This window comes from Propithecus coquereli, unplaced genomic scaffold (assembly GCF_000956105.1).
Source record: "Propithecus coquereli isolate 6110/MARCELLA unplaced genomic scaffold, Pcoq_1.0 Scaffold150, whole genome shotgun sequence".
Classification (NCBI taxonomy): Eukaryota; Metazoa; Chordata; class Mammalia; order Primates; family Indriidae; genus Propithecus; species Propithecus coquereli.
This window is the reverse complement of record NW_012139414.1, coordinates 5772780-5786248: the sequence shown is the minus strand read 5'-3', so window position 1 is coordinate 5786248 and position 13469 is coordinate 5772780. Positions and strand designations below refer to the sequence as shown.

Below are 13469 nucleotides of genomic sequence, written 5' to 3'. Positions count from 1 at the left end.
ACTTCTTCCCTGTTATGTCCAGGGGTTTGGAGGAGCCACTAAATATCAGGGGAAAGAGGTACTTGAGATTCAATGTTTTTTGTGGTCTTTAAAGGCATGTGGACACCACCTTGACCTTTTTCATTTGCCAGTCTTCTTTAACAGCTGAATCTAAAGAATCATCTTCTCCAACACCCAAGACCCAATATCCCCAACACACACACAAATACACAAACCCCTCCCGTCCCCAGCAACTCCACCCAGGCCTACTGAATCAAAAACTCTGAACGTGGGGCCCAGCCGTTGCCTAATCACCTAGAGAGCTTATTAAAACACACGTTCCTGGCCTCCGCCCCAGAGATCCAATGCAGTAACTCTGCAGTGGGGCCGAGAACCCATTTGTATTCCCAGATGGTGCTGCTGCCGCTGCTCTAGTGAGTAGCTCTGGGGTGGGTGGCTTCCTGCCCACCTCTAGTGCACAAATATCTTCTGCATGCTAAGTGGTGAACCAGGCGCCCAGGAATGGCCTCTGCAGGACAGAGCGGGAGGGAGGAGGTGTAGAGGGAAGGAAGGAGGGAAAGAAATTCTGACGCCAGAGTAGAGCTCAGGTTCCCTTCTGAGAAGCAATGCCTGGGAAGAGACCTGTTCCATCTCAGCGAGCTTCATCAACACTGTTCTTTCTTGTTACTTCCATTTTCCTGTTTCTGGCCCATATTAATGGTAACCTGCTAATTAATTCCTTTTTATTGAGCTCTATGCATGGTTTCTCGTGGGCCTTGTAAGAGTGAGGGTGCGAGACATGGCACAACAGAAAGATTAAGGGAACAAAACCCCCCAGACCCACAGTCGGACCCCTGGGGCCACAGGGAGGATCTGGGGGCAGGACCCCCTGCCCCAGAATATCTGAGAGGGTTTCGTGCCTCCATGTCTTTACGTTGGTGGTGTCCACAGAGCGCATGGTCCCCACTTCTCAAACTTCAGCAGTACACAAGATCACATGGGGGGCTTGTTAAACACAGATCTCAGGCCCCACCCCTAGGGCCTCTCATTCATTAGATCTGAGGTGGGGCCTGGCCAAGAATCTGCACTTTTAATAAGCTCCAGGTGATTGAGGGTGCTGCTTGCCCAGGGACCCCACTCCAGACCCACCATGTGGATATCTGAAGCAGAGTCTTTTTGACTAGTGGCCACCCAAGAACAAGCCCAGGAAAGGTAAGTTGCGCCCAGCCCCACACAAAGGTGCAGGGCAGCATCCGAACTTGCACTGTCTGTATCAGCTGCAGAAATGGACACAGCAATGACAGGATGGTACCTTTTATGAAACTGACTCTGGAATGTTCCACAATTTCTGGCTCCGAAAATCACTCTAGCTCTATTATATCAGGAAGTTTATGCCTTGATGTGAACATCACATCAGACACAGTTTTTGTTCTATTAATAGAATTTTCCCCATGTCATGCCTTTTACCAGAAGGGGTGATGTGCAGTCTCCTAGACAGCCGCCCCACAAGTGCCTGTCGACTTGATTTGACCGAGTCTCATCCCGCATGACTCGCTCGGGTTGGGGAAGAGGTGCCTCCGTGTCTCACTGTGTCCTTTCTCTCTTCTTTCTTCTCTCCACCCCTCCCTCCATGTCACCCCCCTGTGTCCCTGCCCTGTGCTCCTCCGCCCCACCCCAGTGCACTCCCAGAAACAGAACAGGCAGACCTGCGTGCGGAAGAGCCTCATCTGCGCCTTCGCCATGGCCTTCATCATAAGCGTCATGCTGATCGCGGCCAATCAGATCCTCCGAAGTGGGATGGAGTAGCGGCCACCGGCCCCCAGCGCTGCCCCCTGCGCACGTGCGCGCCCGGGGCGGACTCCTCCTGCACGCAGCGGACACGGACCTACGGGTGGATGCGGATGCGGGGACAGTTCAGGCAAGAACCCAAGCTTGAGCGCAGCTCGGGTTGCAAATCAAGTTCATCTCCTTGGCAGGGACACAAAAGGGCTGTCTTCAGTGCTTTAATGGTTTCGTTTCCTAATGCAATAAATAGCCAGGAGTTCCGAATTTTTGCTTCAACCACCAGTAGTAACTCTAAAAAAATCTTCATCTTCATCTCGGAATTCCAGCGGCCATCCAGTTGTCATGGTAAGAGAGAGAGAGAGAGAGAGAGAGAGAGAGAGAGAGAGAGAGAGAGAGGCGTGAACACGCAGTCACCTCCACACCCCATTCTTTCAACCCGGGGGGGGGCGACAGGAGACCCCCCACTGAGGTCAACCCTTAGTCCCAAGAGGCCGACTTCCGGGTTGCCCCAGAAGAGGGGGGCTTTCATCTCGCCCTGGCTTCCTTCCTCCACCCATTGGAGACCCCCCCAAGGCATGAGGGGAAAGCCATTAAGTGGGGTGCAGCCCTTGGTGGTTTGCAGCTGCACCCCCATTGCTTCCGTTCTTACTGCCTTTTCTGCAGGACTCCCGTTGGTAGAGCTGGGGAGCTCTCAGTTTCCGTGGCACTCGGCTTTCTATTCCTAGAGCCCATCCCGCACCAGCATTTTGGAATCTGCAGAGAGCCTTTCTCCCAGCTTTGCCGCCTGTGCTGCCATTAGAGAAAAAGAAGCGTAAACCGTGGGCATCTCTATAACATAGACATATAGACAGACATGTATACTTGGCTTCTTCATATGTGACGTCATTCTTCCCTAATCGCTTACACCTGATATAAGCTTGTCTTCCCTCCCACACTCATCCCTGCTTCTCTGGGGCAGGGGTGAAGCAGGTTGGGAGAGAGAGGGATTGAGACTGGTGGTGAGGTGTTGGCAGCCCACACCCAGCCATCTGGAGTCCCGGAGAGCCACCACCTCTCCATGCGGAACGACCTCTGTAAGTTAAGGTCCTCGTGCATCTTACCTTTCCTTCGTCTTGGAATTTGCTTTGTTAGTTAGTCTTCCCCAGCTAAAAGGAGAAATCCAATCCAAAGCGGAAAGATGGAAAGCTCAAACAACTGTATTTCACATAATATCCTCTGGCATTGAGATTCTGCAACTGACTCATTTTCACAAGAAAGAGGAGGGGAAAAGATGTCAATGAGCTTAGCCAACAGGACAGGTAACTTACTCCTGCCTGCAGAAGACTTCCGCTGGGGAAGGGAACTGAACATCATTTCAAGTCTGTGATTTCCTGATTTTTCCTAGATGCCGTATCAGCCACCACTATTAAGTCAAGTTTGCATAGTCAGATTAGCCAATAATCTCTAGATGTAATATTTCCCTTCGTACTTTTCCAAGCTCAGGTCTTTATTTCTGTAATGGAATGTCTTGCTCCTGTTTTCTTTCGATTTTGTCCTAAAGCTACATGTTTTTTCCCTTCTCCTTTCTGCCCTTTCTTCCAGTGTAGAGGCGCCAGAATCTTTCCTGTCTCAGTGCAGGGGGTCGGCTTTCTGGTGCAGTGTGTGTTCTGATCTCCTCCCGAAGCCCGTCTTCCCATCTTCCCTCTCAGCTTTCCCCCTACTGCCTTCTCAGACTTGGAGCACCCAAGGTCTCCGATTAGGGTCTTCTAATCCACCTCTGCAGGTGCCTCCAGCCACAGCCTGGGGGCAGCTGGAGAAACTTTCCCTCCTTGGGAGAGTGTGAATATTTCTGATGAGCACAGGTAAAACTAGGGTTTGAGCCATAGTGTGGAGGAGGAAGCAGATGTAAGCTCCCAAGAGCCCGGGGGATTGAGCGCCCCTCTGCACAACTTCTTGGAGTCCGGCCCATCCCCCCTTACCTGCCCGGCCACCAGCCAGCGTGCACACCGCATGCCCGCCCCTTCTGTCACTCCCCTTGGCTGACTCACCACGGGCCCATTAGGTTCAGAATTCTGAACTAGAACAGGGACATGTAGAATACTAATATATCGGATGACTTCATCCTCAGTTTCGGCCCAGGGCAGTTTGCCCTCTCCCAGCTGGACGTGAATGGGAGGGCACAGCAGAATGTGCAGGGCCATGCTCCCCTATCTTTCACTGACCCTTGAACCACTAAACCATGTCCTCCTGGGGACGAGGATGCAGGACCCTAAGTAGACTGGGTAGAAATCCCAGGGATGATTCTTGAAGGAGCCCTGCCCCATGAGCAGGGATTGCAATACTACAGCCACGGCTGGCCTTCAGGACAGAAAATGGACTTCTTCAAAACCTGCTTTTCTGCAAATTTTTCTGCCTCCCGCTGGAGAACAGAGACCCTAGAGGATGTAGGGGTTAGATTTCATCGGCAGAGAGATTAGCCACTGTGCAGGGGTGGGGATGAGAGGAATGCTGGAGAGACACCAACAGCTTACTTTCTACAAAGGTCAGCAGTCCTTCCCTAAAGATGACCCTTTTCCCCTCTCACAGTGACCTGGAAGCAGCCCATCCTGCCCAGGACAAAATCTAGGATAATGCATTCCTCTGGGTGTTGCTAGGGAGAGAGGGCAAGAAGGAAGCCACAGCATTCTCTTTCACAGCCTAGGAGTTAAGCTCCCACCATGGTGACCTCCCATGCGGTAACCAGAGGCTGAGGGACGCAGTGTATGGAGACAGCACTGAGCTAGTGACATTCATTAGACTTTGGGAGCTCGAAGTTTGTCCCTGTGACTTACACCCTGGCTGCTTTGCTTGGACGATCTTTCTTGGATATATGGAAGGTTTCTTTGTCAGCCATCCCACTTTCCAGCCCTGCTCACACAAATCCTATGCCAGGGCCCCATGCCAGCTAGTGTCCCCATCGCAGTGGCTGTGATGCTCATGACTGAAAGTTCCAGAAGGTCCAGGTCTCCCATGCCCAAGGAGTGCCATGTGACCCCAGCTGGAGGTGACCTTTGCAGGAACTGAGAGGGAGGAGCCCAACCTTCACTCTGTCTTCCCAGGTGATAATAGACTTAGGAGCCAGCGACCTGGGCTGCCAGCCATGGGGTGGCTGAGTGATTGGCAATCCCAGCTTGGCTCATTCTTGCTACAAGAGCAGGTGGCCCCTGACAACACAAGTGATCAGGGAGGCAGAGGCATTTTGCTTGGGAGAGAAAGGGAAGTGGGCCCTGGCTCCCTTGACCCTCAAAGAAGCTGTCTCCCCCATTCCAGATGCAGACAGAGCCCCTGAACAGGACCCAGCGTCAGAACTATTAGCAGTGACTTCCAGAATGTGCGTGGGTCCCACGTGACCAATCTGTTAAAAAGAAAAAAAAAAGATATTGCCATGGCAACCCATGCATTCCACCCTGAGTTTGCCAAGGCACACAAAAATAGGGAACAGTTTCTTAAAGAACACTCCAGTTCTGCCTGATTTCAACCCGACTCCCTGCATCCACATCCCGCTGGGAGAAGAAATTACCCCCAAAGAATCTGGGTGATTTCTCTGCCTTTTTCTCTTGTGTTTGAACTTGTCCTTCTATTTACTCAGTAGAACAGGAACCACCTGTAAACCAAGTGGTATCCTCCCCACCCCACCCCTAGCCCTACCTCCTAAGGCCCAGAGCAAGGACCCCTTAATCTAGGCAAACAGGCAGAAATGTCATCTGGATGGCAAACAATATTTTAAGCCTTCAGTCTTTAAAAACATCTGTTTGCATGTTAAGAAGCTCCTCCACAAGCCAGAAATGTGAACTTCAGGGAACTGAGATTTCCATGTGGTCTCAGGCAAGCCCAGTGGTTTCAGAAGTGTCCAGGTGTTTTATTTGTAGAGAACAAGGTGTGTAAAGAAAAAAATCTTCTTTCTTGATACCTGCTCCTGTCTCAGATGTCACATGACAAATGGTCTACTATCTTGTGCTTCTCCAAAAGAACCTATGAATGATGGGCAGCATTTTGACAATAAAGCCCCTCCCAGCCTCCCATCCACAGAATCATAAGGTGATATATCTAAGAACTTGGAGAGAAAAATTTATCTTTTATTTCAAATGCCTCCTACTGGGCTTAAGTCCAGACTCAGGTCATAAATCGAAGAGAGATTTGCACGTTGCTCCTAACCTGTAGCTAGCAGCTTCCCTGGGACCCTATGAGGGCATGGCCAGAAAATGAAGGGTGTGACCACCAAGGACAGCTCCCTGAGAGCCTGGCCTCTCTGGGCTGCATGCCCTGGAACCCCGTTTCAGCTGTGCCCTTGATCTCCCTGCTTGCGGAAGCTGCTGAGCTCTGCCCCTCCCAACTGGAGGTCTTCAACCATACTGGGTCATTACTGCACTATTTCTCCGAACGCTCATGGTATCATGATTTTCATCCTATGCCACCAAGATACAAGGAGGGTCTAGAAGCCGCCTGCAAGGAGGGACTGTGATGATGCAGATGAACTGAGATTAAGCTTCTAGACTTCGGCACATGCTGGTTGTATGACCAGAAGTTCTGCAGAGCTGCAATCCCGGGAGAACATCTGTCTGAAACGACCTCAGATGAGAACATTCTTGTTGGCCTTTTCAGAGATCCCCGTGGGGCTAAGAGTCCGTTACCTGAAGGCCTTGCCGCAGCCATCTTCCCTCACCACCTGATTACTCAAGTCCCCCAGAAGGGAAAATTCTATCTGAAATAGAACAGAATCATTATTCAGCAGCTAGGGTTTTCAATTTGAATTATTTAAAGCAATGGCAAAGTAAAAGAGGATTTAGGCTGCTGCTTACAGACCTGGTCTCCATGACAATTTAAGTGTCAGAACTGTTCGGCTCACTTCATACTTGCTTTGACTGAGTCACTCAGGGGACTGTCCTCAGTTTTGTGGCCTTGCAGCAGACAATTGGTTTGGAGGAATGAGGTCAAGTGCACCAACCAGCCAAGCATTTCTCTTAGTGTCCTACCCTCGTTACTAATGCACATGGTCATTTTGACAGCTATGGTTTCTACTTAATACTGGCTTGGGACCCTCTTCATACGGTCTCAAGGGACATGATAATAATGCTCAAGAAGTCTTCAAGGCAAAATTAATTTGATTTATTTGGCTTGAAATCAGAATCAGGTTTTCCCGATCCCACAAAGACAGTCCTTTGAAACGGGACAAAACTTGCCCAGTCCCCTGCCCCTACCCTACCTTGGGCAGTGTGTCAGTTGAGCTGTGCTGGGCATGGTCTCATCCACCCCTTTCCTCGGGTGTGCTGGGTTGGCTTTCAAACCAGTGCTTCTCACACTGTTAGAAGTTACTGTCCAAGTGAAAAGGATGCAGAGGCTGGAATTTTCCAGTGGGTTAGAAGAGCAGGCTAACTAGGAAGGAATATTCCAGGGAATGCAAAACTCAACTGTGATGCTGCTCCATCCTTGGATCTGAGAGAGGGAAAAAAAAAAAAAAAAAACGGTTTTTAAAGGGCTGCAGATGCTGGTCTCTGAATGCTTTCCCTGGATAGCTGGCCTACTTTGGGAACATGCAGGGGATTGAGTGCCACGGGGCTGCCCATCAGCCTGATCCACATGACATGCTCTGTGCATTTCCTCGGAGGATGCTGACATCTGTCAAACACAGAATGCCTCTCCCGGGGCTCTCAGACCTGTTGAACTGAGGCCAGGAGAGCAGAGCAGAGAACCTGAAGTGGGGTCAGATCTACCAGCTGGGAAGGGCACAGGAGGAAGGACTGTCCCACCCACCAGCCAAGTTCTGCTGAGTGGCTTCCCTCCCTGGCTTCAGGTTTCTCATCTCTAAAGCCAGAGGAAAGAGAAACCAGAAGAATCCTCCCATTGTGACATTCCGTGTGAAACAAATCAGAGTGAACGTTCACTATTGAGAGGGCCTCGTTTCCCTCATGAATTGTATTAAGGACCGGCAGCTTCTTTTTTTTAAATACAGGTCCCAAGAGACAGTTGTGATTAAAGTATCTCTTTTGGTGTCCGTTGTCTGTAAATGAAACAACGCCAATTGGTCTATGTCAAATGTGTCATGCCTTGCAGGCAAAAGGTTTTGTTTATTCCCTAAGGACTTGCTGATTCAAGGGAGCCTCAAATATGGGCTTTGTGTCCCTGTTTCAGCCAGTGTGAAAATAAAGGGATTCGGTCACCTCGCCACAGGTCACATGACTTAGAATTCATGAGTAAAGCAGAAGAAACAAAAAGCCAGATTCCAGGAAAAGATGTTTGTTTCTCCATCTGAGAAAGCCCAACCGAAAGCTACTGAATAAAGAGCACAATTTCCAGTCATTTCTTTCTTTCCTTTTTTTCTCTGGCCACTGCGACAGCAGTTCCAGAAGATGTTGATAGTGGTTTGTAATTATTTGTATCACGAAGAAGGAAGAGAGTCATGATCTCTGGTGATTGTCGGGAATTAGATGAATAGTTCTGGGGACCGCCCACCTGCAGTCACCCTTAGTTGGTAGATAAGTGATGCTGAGCACAGGTGCATGCTTTAGGTGTGACCCAAGCATGCAGAAGGCAGCAGGAGAGCAGCTGCAGGACCACAAACAGCTCCAGCCCTTCTACCCCATGCCAACATAAAATCCTAGCTTCTTGGGTTTCTTTCCCTCTTCCTAAAGTAGACCGATGTCTCAGCGATTGTTTTTATAGCAAGCCCTGTTGTTCTTCCTTGGAAAGACCTAGATTGGCCAAGAAAGGACCCTGTTGGCTCCTGTAGGAGACTGGCACTAGCCAGCATCTCTCAGCTTTCTCCAAGGAAAATCAAAGAATATTCTTGCTTTCTTACTGGAAAACCAGCTTTCAGGGGTCCTTGAATGGCTTCTTAGTAGGATTTGGTTTTGTTCCCCAATTCTGAATCCAGGAAGAAGCTATTTCTCCAAGGATTAACCAAAGGCAATGCCCTTGGAGGGAAGTCAGACTCAGAAAGTCTGGCGGGGCGGTGGGTTGACAAACTGTCACCTGGTGGGTGGGTGTGGGACTGTCACTTTGATCCTAGAGGTCATTAGACTTCAGACGTGTGTGCATTGTTTCCCAAAGCACAGCAGGAAATGACTGGAATCCTTGCCCCCAACATGCCGGGTGTAAACAGAAGCACAGCTGAGGATTATCATGGCCAGGAGAGGGGAGTTCGGCAGCTCTCATACCCAGAAGGGGCCACTAATACTGAAATCACGGATCACAGCCTTCCCTCTCACCTCATTCACATTCCTTTTCTTTTCCCATTCAGTATTAGTTGATGATTTCTGCTATTACGTGATGCGAGAGAGTCAGCAGACTAGTCAAAAGAAAAAAATCTTTATATAAAATGTAAATATTAATATAAATTAACTTGGCATGCAACTTACTGATCAAATGAAGTATATATTATTAATATGTTATCTCAGTGTATAAAGGAAAACTGACTGCCATATTAACCAGAAGTTTTCTTTAACCAAACTTGTCTGTAAATATATAATCTGTATAAAAAAGAGTCTAATTTACCATTATTTATGCAATAGAAAAAAATAAAAGTTCTCTTTTTTTTTTTTGCTTTTGACAAGAGATTCAGTTCATTATCTGTGATTTGATTTGCAAATGGGTCATGAGATTCATTCCCGTGACCGTGAAGGGCAACGGATCTGTTCAGATGACAGGCCAGCATCACCAGGAAGCAGCAGGTGAGAAACCCACCAGGGGACGTGGCTCTATGGTGGGACTTTGAAGAGAAATGATTGGCGTTAAGGGGAAATAAGCGGCCTGTGGAACATATGGTGAGAAAGATGAAACAGCTTCTGGCTGAGGAGCAGACATTATAATTTAAAAAGCTTTGCAGACACCCAAGCTAATGGTGTCATCCTCTCGAGCGTCCTTTTGCCAAATTCTTCCCAACATTAGCATTCAGGCACTGCATGGCTTTCACTTAAGCTTTTGGAATTTTTAATGTTATTTGAGCTTCACGAGGGTAGAAAAAGACACCCATTCCCTTATATAAATAAGGAAACAAAAGGCACCAAAAAGTTAAATGACTTGCGTAAGGGCATTAGCTGAGATCCTACCCAAATTTGGACCAAAACTTCGGCTTCCTTCTCCAAGCCCCACGAAGCAGCTCATATTTTCTTCACGTCTCAAAAATGTGATCACACATTTTTCCCAATGGTTTGTCCTTAGCCAACAATTGAAGTTTGCATTGGGTATGCTCTCCCAAAGTGTTTTAGAGTAACCTGTTTTAAATGTTGTGTTTTATAGACCTTCTTAGGGGTAACTTAGGAAGTCAAATCACTAAGCATTTGTTATTGTTTAAAAATCCTAAAAATAGAGTGTTCCAGGCATAAAGCACATTTTTCTTTATGCTTTTCTCTCTGTTAAAGGGCGCCTCTGGCAAATTCCAGTGCATTAATGAATTACGTTTTATCCTCTCTGATCTGCGGTTTTAAGATTTTTTTATTATAACCCAGTACTTAGTTACAAATATTCATTCTCCTGGGCTACTCACCCCAGGAGTTTGCTGCACAATAAACTGCTCACCTGGGGACTGACAACAGAGCTCAATGTCCCTGATCCCTGCCACACAGAGACAATGACAATGAAGCCTGAGGACTTCAGGCTTCAGGCTTTGGGTCAACATTGGCCCAAATTGAATAATATTCAAGGTAAAAAAAAAATGCTCTCCCTTATGATGTGCACATACCTTTGAATCGTATTGGAATTTTTTCCATAATTTTGGAGATAAATGAATTTCAAAAGCTTTTCTTTCAGATTAATGTTTGTGGTTTAGCCACATGCACAATTAGAAAGTTGTGCCCGTGAATTCTGTCAAATCCGGCAGGTCTACCCATAGCAAGGAGCTTGGCTTTGAGTGACAAATGATGGTTGCCATGGACTCGAGGCCATGTCCCAGGCCTGTTTTACACTCCCTGGTTTTACAGCCCAGGACAGCTGGGCTTCAATCACTGAGCAACGGCCGGAGCAAAGGAAGCAGCTGGGCTTCAAATCCCTGCCACCCACCCCTAGGTCTGGCACTGCACTCTTGGGGCCATGCCTCAGACCCCAAGTGTAGGTCAGTATGTGGCCAGAAGGCTCTTCTGGCTTGGGTGGTCTTCAGCAATCAGTGCTGCAGCTGTGCCCAGACCTGGCTGCCTGCATGGCAAGGACACTGCTGTCGCTTCTGAATTTCCTAGGACCAGGAAGAAAGGCACAGGTGCTGATTACAGGGGAGCTCCAGGACTGAGACCACGTGCTGGCTCAGACCCTTTGTGAGGGTGGCTCCTGTGACCTTTGTCTCTTACTCCCTCCCCATCTTTCTTCTCTGCTCTCAAGACAGCTCAAAGCTAGCTGAGCTTCAAAGGCCTCTCCCAGCCAGCGGTTCTCAACTCCGGTTGCACATGGGAATTGCCCGGAGAGCTTTACAAAATATGTCATTGTCTTGGCCCCTCCCCCAGATAGTCGGCTGCTCTGGGGTGATCCCTTTGCCCTGGGGTGACTCCATTGCTCCGGAGGCAGCCTGGGCGCTGGGGAATTTTAGAAGCTCACCAGGTGATTCTAATTGTAGACAAAGTCAAGAACTAGGGCAGTGAATTCCTATTCTTGCCAATTCAGGTGATTTCCAGGGAAGCAGGCCTGTCCTCTTAGCAAAATGGCTCTCGAAGAGTGGTCCGTCAACTAGACCCTGAGGGCTTGTTAGAGCCACACCACAGACTATGCAGTCAGAAACCCTGGAGGTGGACACAGCAACAAGCCCCCAGGTAATTGTGAGTCACTCTCAAGTTTGAGGACCACTGTCTTCGTAACACTTTTTTACAGCGATGGTAATGGGGATCAATACGTAATTGCGGTTATCAAAATCACCAGTTGCTTTATAAATATAAAGATGCCTTGGGCTCCTCCCAGACTTACTGAATCAGAACGTCAGAGGAAAGGCCAGCTGGTGGGGGCTTCTGTCCCCGGGAGCCATCAGTAGAGAATATGAGGGTAGCTCAGCAGCCCGAGGTGGGAGGGTTGGGCCATTCCCCTAGAGTGGGCCCCTCTGAAGTGCTCCTAGCTCCCGGGCCTCAGGAGGTATTTCCTGGAGGTGGTCCCCAGGTTGTCACCTGCAGTTGCAGCTCGTGTCCCTGACACACAGCAGCGGAGACCTGTGTGGGGCTGCGTAGACCTCTGCCCTCCTTCCCTGGGAGGTGCCAGAGCTTAGCAAGAGGCTCCCAGGTGGCCTTCCCTCCTGCCTTTCCAGTGACAAAGCCATGGCTGCCAGGCTGTCCCCAGGAAGCAAAGGGGTAGGAGTGGAGTATGCAGAATAAATGACATTCCCCTCCTTTTCCCTAAGATTAATCTAGGAGACGGGAGAGTAAAAACAGCACGTACTTGTATGGTGTGTGAATTATGCCTCAATAAAGTTGTTACAAAAAATGAGCACAAAGAGTAGCCTCGGAAAAAGGAAAAGCAGCCAGATTGCCCAAGAGGTGGAGGGAGGGGGCTGGCTAAGCCTCCTGTGGGAATGTGAGCCTCCGCTCGCAATCGGGGCAGCTGGCAGGGTCCCTGCTTCTCCCCCAGGGCCTCAGGCTGAAAGCCCTGCACCTCGGAGGGCAATGCCAGCCAGGCCTGGGCACAGCTGCCTGGAGGAGGGCTCAGCCCAGGGCTCCTTCAGCCCCAGCTCTTCCCAACCTTCCAGAATGAGGAGGACCCAGCCAGGCCTTTGTGCGTTTGAGCCTCCGTGATCCGGGAGCCCCATAGAATGCTTTCTTCTTGGTCGGTGTCCCTCGAGCACCAGCCTCCAGCCCCTCCACCGCCTTCTCCTCTAAGGGTGGAGTGTCCGGTCTAGAGAAGAGAACGTGGGGAGCGTATGTGTGTTGGGGGGCACTGGAGGTGTCTGTAGTGCCATCACATAAGGGGGCAAATGGGGTCATGCTGTGTAGGGTGGGGGCAGGCTGTGCACAGACTCCAGGTCATCTGTTACCCTGGATGAACAAATGACCTCAGCTGTGTGGCTAAAATAACCTTCCTTAGCCATGTTACAGTTTATATTGCTCATCATGGCGTTCCCAGCACCTAGGACTGTGCCTAGCACATAGTAGGTGCTCAGTAAATATTTGCTAAATAAATAAATAAGGAAACGAAACAAATGACCGCCCATTGCTCAGATATTCAAATCACTGGGTGGTGCAGGGCTCTCGTGCCTCCCTCCTCCTCCCACCCTCCTGCTCTTGGTTCTCATGCCTTTGTCAAAATCAGGTATGCCCCGTGTTTATATGTTTTTGTTTTAGCTTTTCTGGCTGTCCAGGAATTCTTCGTCCTCCCTGATAAGCCAGTCAGGAGGCGATCTTCAGCCGCTTCCTGGTGTCATGGAGCTGCACCGTCCTCGGGCCGAGAGGCAAGCCCATCTCCTCCCTGAGAGCTGCAGCGTCAGTCCCCTCGGCTTGGTCCAAGGTCTCCACAGCGTCAACACATCCCCCTCCTGGGCTGGGATGGGTGGGTTCTGCCAGATTCCCTGCACAGCTCCCCTGGCCGCCACTCCCCACCCCTGTTTCCCCTCTGCAGGTTTCTGCCCACACCTGCCGACTGCCAAAGCCACCAAGTAGCAGCAGCCTTCCCTGTACAGCAGACACCTTCGAGGCTCATTCAAGTCACTAGCTGGTGTCTGCGGTACAGACAGGACACAGAGAGAGACATAAACAAGACACAGGCAGTTTATAGTTTCACAGAAGAGA

General features: G+C 49.6%; 1 protein-coding gene across 3 annotated transcripts in view; it reads left to right on the top strand.

Moving 5' to 3' along the window:
* Nucleotides 1–2030, top strand: part of CALN1 (calneuron 1) — a 476732-nt gene extending 474702 nt beyond the window's left edge. The window contains exon 6 of one of the 3 annotated variants that reach the window (XM_012640272.1): nt 1658–2030. In XM_012640272.1, coding sequence (XP_012495726.1) covers nt 1658–1785 — 128 coding nt within the window. In that variant the 3' untranslated portion in view covers nt 1786–2030. The remainder of the gene's footprint in view (nt 1–1657) is intronic. The other 2 variants (XM_012640270.1, XM_012640271.1) reach the window with 2 other exon arrangements.
* Nucleotides 2031–13469: the final 11439 nt, after the last annotated feature.